At 35.7% G+C, this 18,147-nt stretch overlaps 2 protein-coding genes across 2 annotated transcripts; one reads left to right on the top strand and one right to left on the bottom strand.

Moving 5' to 3' along the window:
• The first annotated feature begins 2,198 nt into the window (after nt 1-2,198).
• On the top strand, nt 2,199-13,775 carry LOC128221923 (uncharacterized). Its single transcript, XM_052930610.1, has 3 exons — nt 2,199-2,602; nt 3,535-3,596; nt 12,456-13,775. Exons 1-3 carry the CDS (start codon nt 2,497-2,499, stop codon nt 13,551-13,553), a joined length of 1,266 nt encoding a protein of 421 aa, XP_052786570.1. The 5' UTR covers nt 2,199-2,496; the 3' UTR covers nt 13,554-13,775.
• A 941-nt stretch (nt 13,776-14,716) lies between these two features.
• On the bottom strand, nt 14,717-16,210 carry LOC128221775 (E3 SUMO-protein ligase ZBED1-like). Its single transcript, XM_052930378.1, has one exon. The coding sequence runs from the start codon at nt 16,208-16,210 to the stop codon at nt 14,717-14,719; it is 1,494 nt and encodes a 497-aa protein (XP_052786338.1).
• Nucleotides 16,211-18,147: the final 1,937 nt, after the last annotated feature.

Raw genomic sequence — 18,147 nt, 5'->3', positions numbered from 1 at the left:
TTTGTCACAGTATATATACTTGGATATTTACATTGCAGTGATGTGCCCATGCGAATATTGATTGAAAATCACCTGATCGCCTCCTCGTTAATAGTTAATGACAGAAGGCTCAACGCTACAAGATGCCAGGTACTAAAGCCGATAAATACTTTGCTGAACGCTACCTGATGGCTTGTACTTAATGCATCAATTACTTATATCAATACGTTGTCCGCCTATTGTGCTGACCGCCTGGCGTTCAATACACTCAAATAATAATAGCCAGTATCAATAGTAACCTTAGTAACACATAAGATAACAATCGTAGTATTGTATGTCGATGTCTACTTGCAGTCAAGCGATCACGGTAAATACCTATATTGGAAAACTAACCAAACTTTATACAAGCCGCATTAGTACACTCTGATGTTATTATTGCGGAAAGAAATGTGAGAACATTTAAAAATCCATGGACTTATAAGTCCGTGATAAATCATAAGATTACGCTATTATAACTTATTATAAAACGTATTAATCGCAAATCGTCTGAACGCTTGTGGTTTTCAGAAAGCTTTCTGAATGTTGTGCTACTCTTGTTAGATCGTAGATAATTGAGCACGGAGAGAATGCAATCTGGGGCGTAGATAGGCCTAAAAAACTTTAAGCCCCGATTTTTTTAGGTGAGTTTGGGGATAAGACCACCCACAACATTTCTTTCTAAATAAGAAACAAAATGGTGCAATTTCGGAGCATTTCAGGAGAAAAAAGGCACATTTTAAATCCACACTCAATTATATATGCGATGATTACAATAAAATAAAGCCATAAACACCAAACTTGTTTTGGTGTTACATGTTATAAAACAAACTTTTGAGTTGTTTAAAGTGTTTGAGTAGCTATCAGTTTTTTTGCAGTTTTGGTTTATTTAAATTTTGTCATTTTTAAAAAAAAAAAGTGTAGGCCCAGGCCTACAAGGTCTATATAATGCTACGTCACTGGCAATCCAGATATCATGATAACGAACAGTACTTTATCATTTGAGTCAAAACCCCTTATGTCGAATTCTCTTATCTCGATGTATGTTATGTCGATTTTTTCGAATGTGTTAGGTTTATTGAGGCATGTTTTGTTTTCTGGTTAAATTGAATGTTCGTTAACTCAGTGTTTTTAAATGAAAGGATTCATTTTTTTTTTCGTTCTTTCATAAAAAATGCTTGTCTGAGTCCAGACTCATACCTGAGAGTTTTCGTTGTGTTACCTTTGACCCTGGTTATAGTTACCTTGGTTCTTTAACGTGCAGTAATGAAAAAAACTGTTAGACAGGACCCCCATTTTATGTCGTCCCATAGTAGTGTAATAAAGCGAGGGGTCGAGCGTGTTTAAAAGCCACTGGTTTGACAGCCATGCGTGTTTCAGTAACTATTCTTGCTTTCATTTAAGGAATGAATTGCGGGATTAATGTCATTATCGGGGTTTCAACACAGTTGGGCTGGTTAAAGTGTACTTTGACCAGCCCAACTGCGTTCATATCCCCGATTCATAATGACATAAATCCCGCAATTCATTACTTATAGTTACACCAATAATTCAGTATTTCATTCAAGAAATGTTAAAAAATGCTTCATTTCATTTAAGAAAACCTTACAGTAATCCTTTCTCACCAATTCTGTAAATAGAACGACCCGACTGTAACCGGAAACATTTTATCACAAAAACGCGGGAAAAGATCAACCACTTGAAAAAAAAATTATATGCAGAATTAAAACACAAATGATAAAAATACATTCAACTTTTCATATATAAACACTTTCTTAAATGTTGATTATTTTTGTTGCTTATTTTTCTGGGACCTGCTGACACGTAACAAACAATAACAAGATAAAAAAAATCATGTATAATGTCATGCGATGATTCGCGATCCGAACTGACATACCCGAATATGTTTATACGTTCATCGGATGTTAACCGCAAATGCCGAAAGGCATTTCGATGAAGAAACGGAAGTTGAGATGTAAATATTAAACATATAAGCGATACATACAGATAATGTATAATCAGATAATGTGATCAATGTAACATGTGCTTTTTAAATATTACAATACGCCAATGAACATAGGGTTATATGCAGAAAATGGGCACAGTGTCCGGTAGTATCAAGAACGCTAATGTACACACATCTAGTATCGGAACATAGTATCTGAACATTAAAGCTTTTATTTCCATTGCTATACCTATAACAACGCACAGTGAAAGACATACTTAAACAGTGCAACTACTGCAGCGGAACTATGGATGAATGACAAGAGAAAACAGTGGATATATCATCAGTTGTACAGTGGATGTAAACGGGGAAGCATACAATTCTACAAGTACCGATTGATTCTTTGGGGAAGTAGATTATACATGTTTTAAACCAGCCTGATTAGAATTTAGCTCGTTGAACAAATACATGTTTTTAACAATATCACCAGTAAGCTCGTTGGACTATTCAAGGCAGCAAAGCTTGTTTTGTGAACCATGTCGAAATACCTAAGGAAAAGTAACATCATTGTTTGGTTGGCTTTTTCAGTGACAGGAATAATTATCTTCATACACAAAAGCCACAACGCTGAGACTTTGAAGGGTAAGGTATTTAATATGTACTGGTATTTGCATATGCTTGTTTTTTCTATCATGAAGGAACTACTTAAGGGTATTTAATCACTTTTTTATAACTATTCTTATTAGTTTAATGAATATTCTACGTATTTGCATGGATATTATTAAATAATCATTTTAACAGAAACACGTAGGGCAGAACAATTCTAAATTCACCATCTTGTCTTCAATACATTTCGATATTTAGCCAGTTTATATATAAAATTGTGTTTGTTATTTACCGGACAAAACGTCTTGTTATCAAAACACTTCCTCTTTATTAATGAACTGGCCACGAGTCTTACTCATACTTTTAAATATGCTACTCTTACAACAAATCCAACGGAAATATGAAAATCTACGATCTGATTTTTTGTCAGCAATCATATATCTATGATTTGCAGATATTTGCGCAAAAATTTGCTCTTTCCAAGACAAACAATGAAAACGTTGTACAAATGGTATATCTGTGAGAGTGCAGCTTTAACAGTACATTCTATCAGTATATATGCTGTTTAAAAAATGTAATGTAATTAAGTACATCTCATCGCTTTGGAGCAATAGCTGCTATAACTCCAGTATATGGTTTTGCTTTAGAAATAGTTCTGTTTGATATATTTACAAAAGGGTTTTAAAAACCACGTTCGTTCTAGAAGTAATAAAAATATAAACGAATATAAATCATACAACGTTTGTGGTAAAATTAGTAGAGATTGAAATTTGATCTACCAGCAAAACGTTGAATGAGATAGTTGTTACCAATACGAGGGCTTAAAGCCTTTATTTAATGTCACTTAAAACCTTTTCGCATTCACCCCTCGACTTAATTTGAAATTGTACAGAACAAACAGGCGGAACAGAATATATATTACTTGAAATATAAAACTGAACAGAGATCTTTTTCCAATATATTTTCAGCTGAAGCTTTTGTTCAAGTTGGGAATACGAGAGCTGTGGCCAAAACTAGTCAGACACGCAAGGTAACTTTTGTAATTGAGATATACAACAATGCAAATATACGTAACCATCAGACATCCGAGAGCTTTTAACTCAAGATATACTAGAGGGCAATTTACACGCGAGCATGTAAGATTATATATACAATTTTGTCTTCAGGAGGTTGTAGACTTTTGCGAACTGATAAACAGAACTATAACGGTGTTGATGTTGAAATAGTTAACTCTTTCAATTATATAGGTGTAGTACTAACGTCTGGACTAAAGAGGGCAGTTCACATGTTGGCATAAGATAAGCAATGTTGATTTTAACTCACGATAAAAGAGAGGGGAATTAAGATGTTAGCATCAGACAAGCAATGCAGTTTTAACTCAAGATACAATAGAGGGAAGTAAATATGTGATCATCAGACACGCGATGTAGTTTATAACTCAAGATACATCAAAGGGCAGTTAACATGTGATCATCAGACACGCAATGTAGTTTATAACTCAAGATACAACAGAGGGCAGTTAACAAGAGAGCATCAGACACGCAATGTAGTTTTAACTCAAGATACAACAGAGGGCAGTTAACAAGTGAGCATCAAACACGCGATGTAGTTTTAACTCAAGATACAACAGAGAGCAGTTAACATGTGATCATCAGACACGCGATGTAGTTTATAACTCAAGATACATCAAAGGGCAGTTAACATGTGAGCATCAGACACGCAATGTAGTTTATAACTCAAGATACAACAGAGGGCAGTTAACAAGTGAGCATCAGACACGCCATGTAGTTGTTAATTCAAGATACAAAAAGGGGACAAATAACATGAGAACATCAAATAATCAATGTAGTTGTTAACTCAAGATATACAAATAGAGGGGAATCAACATGTGAACATCAGACAAGCAATGTAGTTGTTAACTCAAGGTACAAATAGAGGGCAATTAACATGTGTGCATCAGACAAGCAATGCAGTTGTTAACTCAAGGTACAAATAGAGGGCAATTAACATGTGTGCATCAGACAAGCAATGCAGTTGTTAACTCAAGGTACAAATAGAGGGCAATTAACATGTGTGCATCAGACAAGCAATGTAGCTGTTAACTCAAGGTACAAATAGAAGGCAATTAACATGTGAGCATCAGAGAAGCAATGTAGTTGTTAACTCAATGTACAAATAGAGGGCAATTAACATGGGTGCATCAGACAAGCAATGTAGTTGTTAACTCAAGGTACAAATAGAGGGCAATTAACATGTGTGCATCACACAAGCAATGTAGTTGTTAACTCAAGGTACAAATAGAGGGCAATTAACATGTGTGCATCAGACAAGCAATGCAGTTGTTAACTCAAGGTACAAATAGAGGGCAATTAACATGTGTGCATCAGACAAGCAATGTAGTTGTTAAATCAAGGTACAAATAGAGGGCAATTAACATGTGTGCATCAGACAAGCAATGTAGTTGTTAACTCAAGGTACAAATAGAGGGCAATTAACATGTGTGCATCAGACAAGCAATGTAGTTGTTAACTCAAGGTACAAATAGAGGGCAATTAACATGTGTGCATCAGAGAAGCAATGTAGTTGTTAACTCAATGTACAAATAGAGAGCAATTAACATGTGTGCATCAGACAAGCAATGTAGTTGTTGACTCAAGGTACAAATAGAGGGCAATTAACATGTGTGCATCAGACAAGCAATGTAATGGTTAACTCAAGGTACAAATAGAGGGCAATTAACATGTGTGCATCAGACAAGCAATGCAGTTGTTAACTCAAGGTACAAATAGAGGGCAATTAACATGTGTGCATCAGACAAGCAATGCAGTTGTTAACTCAAGGTACAAATAGAGGGCAATTAACATGTGTGCATCAGACAAGCAATGTAGTTGTTAAATCAAGGTACAAATAGAGGGCAATTAACATGTGTGCATCAGACAAGCAATGCAGTTGTTAACTCAAGGTACAAATATAGGGGAATTAACATGTGTGCATCAGACAAGCAATGCAGTTGTTAACTCAAGGTACAAATAGAGGGCAATTAACATGTGTGCATCAGACAAGCAATGTAGCTGTTAACTCAAGGTACAAATAGAGGGCAATTAACATGTGAGCATCAGAGAAGCAATGTAGTTGTTAACTCAATGTACAAATAGAGGGCAATTAACATGGGTGCATCAGACAAGCAATGTAGTTGTTAACTCAAGGTACAAATAGAGGGCAATTAACATGTGTGCATCACACAAGCAATGTAGTTGTTAACTCAAGGTACAAATAGAGGGCAATTAACATGTGTGCATCAGACAAGCAATGCAGTTGTTAACTCAAGGTACAAATAGAGGGCAATTAACATGTGTGCATCAGACAAGCAATGTAGTTGTTAAATAAAGGTACAAATAGAGAGCAATTAACATGTGTGCATCAGACAAGCAATGCAGTTGCTAACTCAAGGTACAAATAGAGAGCAATTAACATGTGTGCATCAGACAAGCAATGCAGTTGTTAACTCAAGGTACAAATAGAGAGCAATTAACATGTGTGCATCAGACAAGCAATGTAGTTGATAACTCAAGGTACAAATAGAGGGCAATTAACATGTGTGCATCAGACAAGCAATGTAGTTGCTAACTCAATGTACAAATAGAGAGCAATTAACATGTGTGCATCAGACAAGCAATGTAGTTTATGACTCAAGATACAAAAGAGGGCAATTTCCATGCAAGCATCAGACAAGCAAGGTGGCTTTCAACATTCAAAGATATAATAATGGCAATAAAGATGTGACAGGCAATGTAGTTCTTATCTCAATATATAATAGTACGGGGTTCCGTAAGGGCCATTGTGTCCTCGCCATCAAGTGAAGAAGCAAAGGGGTGAAGGGTCGAATGCGAAAGTTACAAACGATCGCGAAAGGGCGAATATACGATGGCCCTAACGGAATACCGTTCTAAAGGGGCCACTGGGTACGAAACATCTAAATATCTAAATTTGGACAATTATGCGAAACAAACAACATAACACTATGCTAATGGCATTTTAATGTAAGGGCACATTTGTGACGATGGAAGAAATAGTATTGTATAAATTGTGTCGAATACAGGTAGTTGGTCGATCAGCAAATGTTTCAAAGGCTTAAAAACATTTGTAAAACCTGTGCCATATATAGAAAACTAGCATTAAAGCATTAGTTTAAGTATCGTTTTTAGAAATGGTAGTCATAAAGCTATTGATTAGAAGAAGACATTAGCTCGGGCTCCTTATATGACTTTTCATAACGTGGTGTCAATAGATCAATATGGTGTCACCAAACATTTAAATTCCTCGCAAGTCCGGAATCGGAGTCAATATTGGTTTTGCCATTTCATAAAGAAAAACGGCATGAGAATTAGGTCTTTCCTTTTAAAGCTGCGCTTGTATTTTTTGTCTTCGAAAGAACCAGTGTTTGAATAAATATCTGTAAACCATAGATATAAGGTTGCCGACAAAAGATCAGATCGTAGATTTTCATATTTCCGTTCGAAAATTAATGCTTTATTGATTTAACCGTTACTAACCGTCCATTTTTAAACTTAAATATAAAAAACTGCGATCTAATTTTTGTCAGCCGTCTTATTTAATTGGTTGTCATGGATTTTCGCAAAAAAAATGCTCGTTCCAAGACAAAAAATAAAAATGTTGTCAAAACGTTCAATCTTTGAGAGTGCAGCTTTAAATTCAGAGAAAAAGTTTTGTTCTATTTAATTCATATAAGCAGCATTATAACAAGTTTTTACTATTTAATTCATATAAGCAGCATTATAACTAGTTTTTACTATTTAATTCATATAAGCAGCATTATAACTAGTTTTTACTATTTAATTCATATAAGCAGCATTATAACTAGTTTTTACTATTTAATTCATATAAGCAGCATTATAACTAGTTTTTACTATTTAATTCATATAAGCAGCATTATAACTAGTTTTTAATATTTAATTAAGGTGAGCAGCATGGGACTAGCTTTTACTTTTTAATTAAGATAAGCAACATTAAAACTAGTTTTTACAATTTAATTCATATAAGCAGCGCGGGAACTAGTTTGCTATTTTATTCAGATAAACAATAGGAGAACTAGTTTTTGCTATTGAATTAAGATAAACAGTTGGAGATCTAGTTTGTACTATTTAATTAAAATAAGCAGCATGAAAACTAGTTTTTGCTATTTAATTCAAATAAGCAGCATGAAAACTAGTTTTTGCTATTTAATTCAAATAAGCAGCATGAAAACTAGTTTTTGCTATTTAATTTAAATAAGCAGCATGAAAACTAGTTTTTGCTATTTAATTCAAATAAGCAGCATGAAAACTAGTTTTTGCTATTTAATAGAGATAAGCAGTATGAGTATTTTTTGTGCTTTTTAATAAAGATAATTCTTAATTCGCCTTCGTCCTTGCCATTCTTCACCTTCGTACTTTCGCGTCTTCGCCTTCGTGTCTTTGTTCCTTTGTACTTTCGAACATCTCCTTTTGAATACGCATTCGGATTTTAAGCCTACGTTGTGTATGCGTTAACTTAATGTTAGCCTCAATTTTAAGTATTAAATAAAACGTCCCACTTTTGCTTGATGTTCGAATATTTTCTTTCTGCTTTGGGTTTCCTAGTAACTTCTAAATAATCAAATGATAATACATGCGTAACGAGACGTACATAAATGTGTAGGCCGATTTTGGTAGGGTTCCAGAAAAATTATATTTAAGGATGCGTAAAGAGAGTACTTTGGAACAATTAAGACAAATCGTTACATCATGCCCAAACGTTGAAATAACATGAACTGCACACCAGAGTTGATATAAGATTCATAACATTACCTTTAAAAAACGATAATGTTAATACTTTCGAACCTCTCCTTTTGAATACGCATTCGGATTTTAAGCCTACGTTTTGTATGCGTTAACTTAATGTTAGCCTCAATTTTAAGTATTAAATAAAACGTCCCACTTTTGCTTGATGTTCGAATATTTTCTTTCTGCTTTGGGTTTCCTAGTAACTTCTAAATAATCAAATGATAATACATGCGTAACGAGACGTACATAAATGTGTAAGCCGATTTTGGTAGGGTTCCAGAAAAATTATATATAAGGATGCGTAAAGAGAGTACTTTGGAACAATTAAGACAAATCGTTACATCATGCCCAAACGTTGAACTAACATGAACTGCACACCAGAGTTGATATAAGATTCATAACATTACCTTTAAAAAACGATAATGTTAATATGATTGAAATTATTTCATTAAGTTTCTGAAAGACATTTACCTTGTAGCTCTAAACATGGGTTTCATTTGTATAACTGTGTATAACTGTGTTTGTCCCAGTTGTTTCTCTGTTGTCGAATCTCGCTATGTCGAAAGTTGTTACCTCGATGTTCAAGTTATATCGAATTCTCTTCACTCGATGTTTTAGTAATGTTGAACTATGTCATCTCTATGTTCTAGTTATGTCGAACTATGTTATCTCTATGTTCTAGTTATGTCGAACTATGTAATCTCTATGTTCTAGTTATGTCGAACTATGTTATCTCTATGTTCTAGTTATGTCGAACTATGTCATCTCTATGTTCTAGTTATGTCGAACTATGTCATCTCTATGTTCTAGTTATGACGAACTATGTCATCTCTATGTTTTAGTTATGTCGAACTATGTTATTTCTATGTTCTTGTTATGGCGAACTATGTTATCTCTATGTTTTAGTTATGACGAACTATGTCATCTCTATGTTCTAGTTATGTCGAACTATGTCATCTCTATGTTCTAGTTATGTCGAACTATGTTATCTCTATGTTCTAGTTATGTCGAACTATGTTATCTCTATGTTCTTGTTATGTCGAACTATGTTATCTCTATGTTCTAGTTATGTCGAACTATGTTATCTCTACGTTCTAGTTATGTCGAACTATGTTATCTCTATGTTCTAGTTATGTCGAACTATGTTATCTCTATGTTCTAGTTATGTCGAACTATGTCATCTCTATGTTCTAGTTATGTCGAACTATGTCATCTCTATGTTCTAGTTATGTCGAACTATGTCATCTCTATGTTCTAGTTATGTCGAACTCTGTTATCTCTATGTTCTAGTTATGTCGAACTATGTCATCTCTATGTTCTAGTTATGTCGAACTATGTCATCTCTATGTTCTAGTTATGTCGAACTATGTCATCTCTATGTTCTAGTTATGTCGAACTATGTCATCTCTATGTTCTAGTTATGACGAACTCTGTCATCTCTATGTTCTAGTTATGACGAACTCTGTTATCTCTATGTTCTAGTTATGACGAACTCTGTCATCTCTATGTTCTAGTTATGTCGAACTATGTTATCTCTATGTTCTAGTTATGTCGAACTATGTTATCTCTATGTTCTAGTTATGTCGAACTATGTTATTTCTATGTTCTTGTTATGGCGAACTATGGTATCTCTATGTTCTAGTTATGACGAACTATGTTATCTCTATGTTTTAGTTATGACGAACTATGTCATCTCTATGTTCTAGTTATGTCGAACTATGTCATCTCTATGTTCTAGTTATGACGAACTCTGTCATCTCTATGTTCTAGTTATGACGAACTCTGTTATCTCTATGTTCTAGTTATGACGAACTCTGTCATCTCTATGTTCTAGTTATGTCGAACTATGTTATCTCTATGTTCTAGTTATGTCGAACTATGTTATCTCTATGTTCTAGTTATGTCGAACTATGTTATTTCTATGTTCTTGTTATGGCGAACTATGGTATCTCTATGTTCTAGTTATGACGAACTATGTTATCTCTATGTTCTAGTTATGTCGAACTATGTCATCTCTATGTTCTAGTTATGTCGAACTCTGTCATCTCTATGTTCTAGTTATGTCGAACTCTGTCATCTCTATGTTCTAGTTATGACGAACTCTGTCATCTCTATGTTCTAGTTATGACGAACTCTGTCATCTCTATGTTCTAGTTATGACGAACTCTGTCATCTCTATGTTCTAGTTATGTCGAACTATGTTATCTCTATGTTCTAGTTATGTCGAACTATGTTATCTCTATGTTCTAGTTATGTCGAACTATGTTATCTCTATGTTCTAGTTAAGTCGAACTATGTTATCTCTATGTTCTAGTTATGACGAACTATGTCATCTCTATGTTCTAGTTATGTCGAACTATGTTATCTCTTTGTTCTAGTTATGTCGAACTATGTTATCTCTTTGTTCTAGTTATGACGAACTATGTCATCTCTATGTTCTAGTTATGACGAACTATGTCATCTCTATGTTCTAGTTATGTCGAACTATGTTATCTCTATGTTCTAGTTATGTCGAACTATGTTATCTCTATGTTCTAGTTATGTCGAACTATGTCATCTCTATGTTCTAGTTATGTCGAACTATGTCATCTCTATGTTCTAGTTATGACGAACTCTGTCATCTCTATGTTCTAGTTATGACGAACTCTGTTATCTCTATGTTCTAGTTATGACGAACTCTGTCATCTCTATGTTCTAGTTATTTCGAACTATGTTATCTCTATGTTCTAGTTATTTCGAACTATGTCATCTCTATGTTCTAGTTATGTCGAACTATGTCATCTCTATGTTCTAGTTATGTCGAACTATGTCATCTCTATGTTCTAGTTATGTCGAACTATGTTATCTCTATGTTCTAGTTATGTCGAACTATGTCATCTCTATGTTCTAGTTATGTCGAACTATGTCATCTCTATGTTCTAGTTATGACGAACTCTGTCATCTATATGTTCTAGTTATGACGAACTCTGTCATCTCTATGTTCTAGTTATGACGAACTCTGTCATCTCTATGTTCTAGTTATGTCGAACTCTGTCATCTCTATGTTCTAGTTATGTCGAACTATGTTATCTCTATGTTCTAGTTATGTCGAACTATGTTATCTCTATGTTCTAGTTATGTCGAACTATGTTATCTCTATGTTCTAGTTATGACGAACTATGTCATCTCTATGTTCTAGTTATGACGAACTATGTCATCTCTATGTTCTAGTTATGTCGAACTATGTCATCTCTATGTTCTAGTTATGTCGAACTATGTTATCTCTATGTTCTAGTTATGTCGAACTATGTCATCTCTATGTTCTAGTTATGACGAACTATGTCATCTCTATGTTCTAGTTATGACGAACTCTGTCATCTCTATGTTCTAGTTATGACGAACTATGTTATCTCTATGTTCTAGTTATGTCGAACTATGTTATCTCTATGTTCTAGTTATGTCGAACTATGTTATCTCTATGTTCTTGTTATGTCGAACTATGTTATCTCTATGTTCTTGTTATGTCGAACTATGTTATCTCTATGTTCTAGTTATGACGAACTATGTCATCTCTATGTTCTAGTTATGACGAACTATGTTATCTCTATGTTCTAGTTATGTCGAACTATGTTATCTCTATGTTCCAGTTATGACGAACTCTGTTATCTCTAGGTTCTAGTTATGTCGAACTCTGTTATCTCGATGTTCTAGTTATGTCGAACTCTGTTATCTCGATGTTCTAGTTATGTCGAACTCTGTTATCTCTAGGTTCTAGTTATGTCGAACTCTGTTATCTCGATGTTCTAATTATGTCGAACTCTGTTATCTCGATCTTCTAGTTATGTCGAACTCTGTTATCTCGATCTTCCGGTTACGTCGAATATTTTGATCCCGATTTTCTTCTTTTGTCTTACTTTTTGCTTCATTATGTTAAATGAAATTGGCCAGATTTATTTAATATAGTTGCATAACATTAAACTCTTTAATTCTACCGTCAAATATCTAAAACAACAATATATGAATATATATAATTGAAGTATTTTTTTCTTTTACATTATCATGTGTAGCCTTTTCCCTTTTTATTTCAGAGATTCCATGACCTTAACTCCACAATTAAATCTACTTGTCAGCGATCTGAATTGTTCGAAAACTATACAACAAGCAAGTGTGGAAGTCCAGACAACATACTACACGTAGAAACCAAGGGGTTAGCCTACTGCTTCATACAGAAGATTAGCAGTACGTTTTGGAAACGGATACTACAGATTGCCGGAAACGGAATCGTAAGTAACGTAACCAACCCGAATTACATAAGTCCTTTGCAAGCTCAGAAACAAAGAGGGTATAAGCGACTAACAGGAAGGTCGTGGAAAGAAGTGGGCAATCTGTTTCGTAACATAACGACATTTATGTTTGTACGAAATCCATATCACCGTCTGTTTTCCGCATGGTTTGATAAACTGTATAGTCCAAATGTGCACTTTTGGAAAACGATCGGACAAAAGGCGGGACAAACCGGAAATGAAGATAGTTGTGCCAAAAGCGTTAGTTTCCCAGAGTTGGTCGAATATGTAACAGAAAATATATTGTCAAAGCAATGTTTAGACGGACATTTCTCAACGTATCACCAGCATTGCAGGCCGTGTGATATAGAATACACCTATGTTGGAAAATATGAACATCTCAAAGAAGACACCCAGTTTATCATAGATGCGGTAAATCTTACAGCTGAGGTTGAGTTTGGTGATTTCGCAAATGATGCTACAATGGATGCAATAATTGCAGCATCTAGCTGGGTGTACCAAGAAAGGAAGAGGATTGAATCGTGCGGAGTTAGCTTTTCATGTGCGTTGTTTCGAACTTGGCACTGGTTGGCAGGCCGTGGTGTAATAAGTAAGCAGGTACAATTCCCGTATAGTGTTGGAAATAACACTGCATCGAATCACTCGACAAAAGAAGAGTTCATAGCTAGACTTAAAGAAGCCAGCCAGGAAAGAAAACTAAACGAGAAAGAACACAATAGAAATGAAGCGTTTGCTCAAGCAATGTCAACGCTCACGAAGGATCATATAAATAGAATAAAACAAGCTTACGAACTCGATTTTGAAATATTCGGGTATGAATTGACCCCACCAGAATTTCAAAAACATCGAAACACTCTGTTTGACTATTTTCCATACTGTTAACCTCTACATAGAGTAAAATTCAATAAATTCACGAAATGATAGCTTTTTGTTCAAGTAAGATCTGAGCAAGGGTCCATTTCAACAGATATCTATCATTGTTTTTTTTTGTTGATTATGAGATAACAGCCTTTATGTTTGTTTCTGTAACTGTGAAATGAATTGCCTTTATATGCCATTTGTAAATTTGTGTATTTTTGGCCCTGTGGCTTATTGAACCTGTATTCAAAATAAACTATCTATACTAGTTCTATAGTCAATTGACCAATTTCCACGCGAAATGACACTGACATCGTATGTTTCACGCCCCCAACATCATACATGGGAATAAAGTTACACGTGAGTACTCATCATTATAACTAATCAGTGCTCCAGTCTGCCTGTTACCCTTTTCCAACACCCTGCTACCTTTTTACTTCAACCTGCTGTGCCCCTTTGTTAAACAGAGTCAATTTTCAAGTATAACAAAGTAAATATTAGGGATGCAAACGAATGGCAAAACCGATATTCGAATATTCGGTAATTCTTTCGATCGAATATTCGAATATTTGATAAAAATTTAATCTTTAAAAAGTGATAGTTATCTATTGATTTTAGTTATAAACCACGAGACCCTTTTCTTTATCTGTCGAATGTTTCCAGTGTTATCGTAATACAAGAAATCATTGCAGCGTGTCGAATATTCTCAACGTTATCGGATTCTAGAAGTGCACAATTAATGCTTACTTATACTACTAAATATGATAATATATAATGCTGATGATGTTTGAGATTTGAAAATAAAACATAAATACGCATGATTGCAACTCATCTATTGTACAACAATACAGGATATGCATTAAAATGCTATGACATTCATTTAAAAGTTTGAAACACGAACTTTACATCGAAATATGAAATACATATCTAACAAATAACAAGCACATAACAAGCACATATCATTCAATGAAATCACTCATCAATATCATCATCACATATGATGGTCTTGTTCTTATTCAGAAATATTATCTTATCAACAAGATCACATGACAGTCTGTTTCTAAGTTTGTTAACAATGAGTCCGGCGCAGGAGAAAATTCTCTCTGATGGCACAGATGTCGCAGGGATCCCAAGCAGTTGGCGAGCAACATGTGCAACGCAAGGAAAGCGTCCCTCGTTTTTTTTTTTCACCATGCAAATGGCGTGGCCTCCTCGTCGGAAGGTTCGTTAGCCGTCTTGGTCATCTTTGGAACCATGAAGCTAAGACGGGGTCGTTTGGAAGGTGTTGACGCACTCTCATCAGGGGTTGGCAACCGAAGTGGAACATCGTCCAATCTGCTCTCGAGCGCGTCTTCGGTGTAGCGCCGCTGTTCCGTTGACAGGAAGTCCAGGTCCTTGTAGCGGGGGTCTAATAGAGCGGCAAGGACTGGGGTGGATGTGGCGGTGGCTTCGTTCGAAGGCCGGAAGCGGCGACGAAGGTCAGCTGCAATGACACCCTTCACTTCCTTGACGACATGGGAATCAGCCTCGCATGCACGGAGTGTGTTGTCGAGAAGACTTGTCACGATGGGATAAACTTCACTGCATGACACGTTCTTCTCCGTTGACATATACGAAGTCGTCACAGTCAAATGACTGAGTACATCGCTCAGCTCGGAGACGACGGTCCACTCGCCGTCCTTCAACGACAGGTGCTGGTCGGCCTTCCGGGTAACCCGAGTGTCCAGCATGAGGTCGGACAGGACGCGGCGTTGCTCGTGTAGCCGGGCCAGCATGGCATGCGTGCTGTTCCATCGGGTTGTAACATCCTGCATCAGCTCGTGTTTGGGCACCTTTGGAGTAGCATGGCGCTTGCGCATCTCGGCCATCAATGTAGTCGAGTGTTTGATGTGCCCGACCAGCTTACGACATCTGGAGACGACCCTGTTGACATCCGGGAGAGCAAATGCCGACTTGATGGACAGCTGCAGTGTGTGCCCAAAGCACCCAAGGCTGCCCAAGTCACACTCTGTCTCCGCGCGCTCCATGTTGCGGGCGTTATCATGCACGCATGTGTTAATGCGACCCGAGATACCAAACTCGGACGCACATCCTTGTAGACGCAGTGCCAGATTATCTCCGGTATGACGCTCAGGCATCTCGCGGGTCATAAGAACATTGAATTCGATCTCCCAGTCTGCGGTTACATGGTGCTCGGTCACTGTGATATAGCTGTCGGTTGCATTTGATGTCCATGTGTCCGTCGTTATAGAAGTAATTGGGACGGACTCCAGGCGCTCGGCGAGGGCAGCCCTTTCCTCGTCATACCGAGCCATGATTCTGGAGCGAATAGTAGTTCGACGTGGTACAGAATAACTGGGAGCGACATAAGCCAGAAGGTCACGGAAACCCTGAGACTCCACGATGCTTATGGGCAAGTAATCCGTCACCACCATATTCACCACTTTCTTAGTAATTTCCTCTGAACACAAATCATGTTTAAGACCAGAAACGGTAAACCTTTTCATTGATTGCTGTTTGCTGCTTTCACTTTGAGAACTCGGATGCTTAGCCTTCACGTGATTCCAGAGATTAGTAGTCGTGCCCATGTACGACAACCTCACACTGCATAGTTTGCACGTGACAGATTTATTTTCAACAGAGCGCGTGAAATAAGTCCATACTTCAGATGTGTCTGGCATCTTTTACGTTGTTAAGAAATACAAATCTAATATATAATAATAATAAATTTAACTTAGAATGTTTTGCGAACATATATTCTGAAGGAATGAAGTGGTATCTACATTCAGCGTATTATATCAATCACCGATTTGAGCAATATTGCTCAGCTTAATTGGCCGGCAAACTGACAAGAGGGTGTGAATGCCGCTTCCTTAAATTCTTAATTGGCATGGTCATTTAAAAGAACCGAAAATCAATTAAACCTGTTTGATGCCACTTCATAATAGCCAGTTATTTTACAATTATGGACACTGTTTATAGTACCCTACGATGGGTCCCTAATTGACACATGACGCACACTCGATTGTCATCTCGTTATCGCCTCGGGCATCTAATATGCGTATTGTTGTAAAAACAAGACAGTATAATTATAAACACAACAACAGCGCTGAAGACTCAAGGGTTATTCGAAAACCGATTTTTAACATTCGAATACTAAACGTTCGATCGAATATTCGTTTGCATCCCTAGTAAATATACATAATTTTTCTATTACATGTTACATGCCCTACGTTTCGTTTAAAAAAATATAGAATTGGCAAAACTTAATGTCATTATGTATTCGATCAAGTGACAATATCCGGTGTGGGAATACAAACAACCTGTATACAATATAAGGAAGTTCCAGCATTTTCATAATTTGTTTTTTTAAATCACAAACCTATAAAGATGAACAGTTAGTGCTGCATGTAGCTAATGGTCTGAGCTGGTATAACCATGCTTTGATTCATCGTCAGATGTTAAGAAACAAAAAAGACAAGTAATAATAAGAAGTCACTTCCGAATTAGTTTCATTTTCCTAATAACTCTGGTTATTTTTTTGGTCGGGTAAAGTGACCAAAACTTTAAATTTATTCATCATAGTTATTTAATAAATTAGTTCTGCTCATTAAGGGAGAACGCTGTCAGTTTGGCTATACATGTGAATCAATGAAAGCGGTGAACATAAATTAAACTTATTTTTTAGATATCTCTATTTACTTTTTAAACGTGTTCGTTGGTATCTTATAGTATTTGCTTTGTTGCAAATGTTGTACCTGACATGCCTTAGGCTAATAAATTAACAATCTGGAGCCATATAACAGACGCATTTTATGTTGAAAATATATTTTTTCCTTAAATTGAACTGTTTTATGCACTTTTTTCATTTACTTTTTTTAACGGACATAAGTCGTAACTTAAATAAATTTTCATCTGTAGGAACGGCATTAATAGCTACGAGTTAATTTTATTCATGTATATAACTTTGCGGTCATTTAAATACTGTTAACGTCCAATTTATACACATATGTCAACCAAACCTGAATGATATAGCTTTTGGTACGAATATATGTAATCATTATGATGAATACGATCGCATTTTAAATTATGGTATCATTGACTTGGAGGTTACTGCAATCATTTTTGAAATTGAAAAAGGGGAAATCTCAAGGACCTGATGGATTTGCGCCTGAATTTAACCAAAGTTCAAGACAAGCCATAACTACTGTGCTGCGTCATTTATTTAAAAGGGTTCAAAAACGGGTGTATTAACGGATACTTTGAGATATAGTATTATAGTTCCAATGCACAAGTCAGGCTCTTAATGCTGCACTCTCACAGATTGACAATTTCTACAACTTTATTTTTGTTTTGGAAAGAGCAACTTTTTGCTTAAATATCTGCAAATCAATGACAGAAGATTGCTGACAAAAGATCAGATCGTAGATTTTCATATTTCCGTTCGAAAATTAATGTTTTATGATCTACTAACGGTTTTAGAAAAATGCATAAATCATGAATTTTTTAACTTAATATAAGAATCTGCGATCAAATTTTTTGTCAGCAGTCTTATTAAACAGGTTTCCAGGGATTTTCGCAAAATAGGCTCGTTCCAAGCCAAATAATGTTGTAAAAA

Source organism: Mya arenaria, chromosome 16 (assembly GCF_026914265.1).
Source record: "Mya arenaria isolate MELC-2E11 chromosome 16, ASM2691426v1".
Taxonomy (NCBI): Eukaryota; Metazoa; Mollusca; class Bivalvia; order Myida; family Myidae; genus Mya; species Mya arenaria.
Note: the sequence above shows the minus strand (reverse complement) of the source record. Positions and strands in the feature narration are given on the sequence as shown.

What these genes read in the sequence shown, in the direction of transcription:
- LOC128221775 (XM_052930378.1), bottom strand. Translation starts at nt 16,210, where the DNA reads ATGCCAGACACATCTGAAGTATGGACTTATTTCACGCGCTCTGTTGAA.
- LOC128221923 (XM_052930610.1), top strand. Translation starts at nt 2,497, where the DNA reads ATGTCGAAATACCTAAGGAAAAGTAACATCATTGTTTGGTTGGCTTTT. An exon ending in CAACGCTGAGACTTTGAAGG is followed by an intron (nt 2,603 to 3,534) that starts GTAAGGTATTTA and finishes ATATATTTTCAG; the next exon opens with CTGAAGCTTTTGTTCAAGTT. An exon ending in AAACTAGTCAGACACGCAAG is followed by an intron (nt 3,597 to 12,455) that starts GTAACTTTTGTA and finishes TTTTTATTTCAG; the next exon opens with AGATTCCATGACCTTAACTC.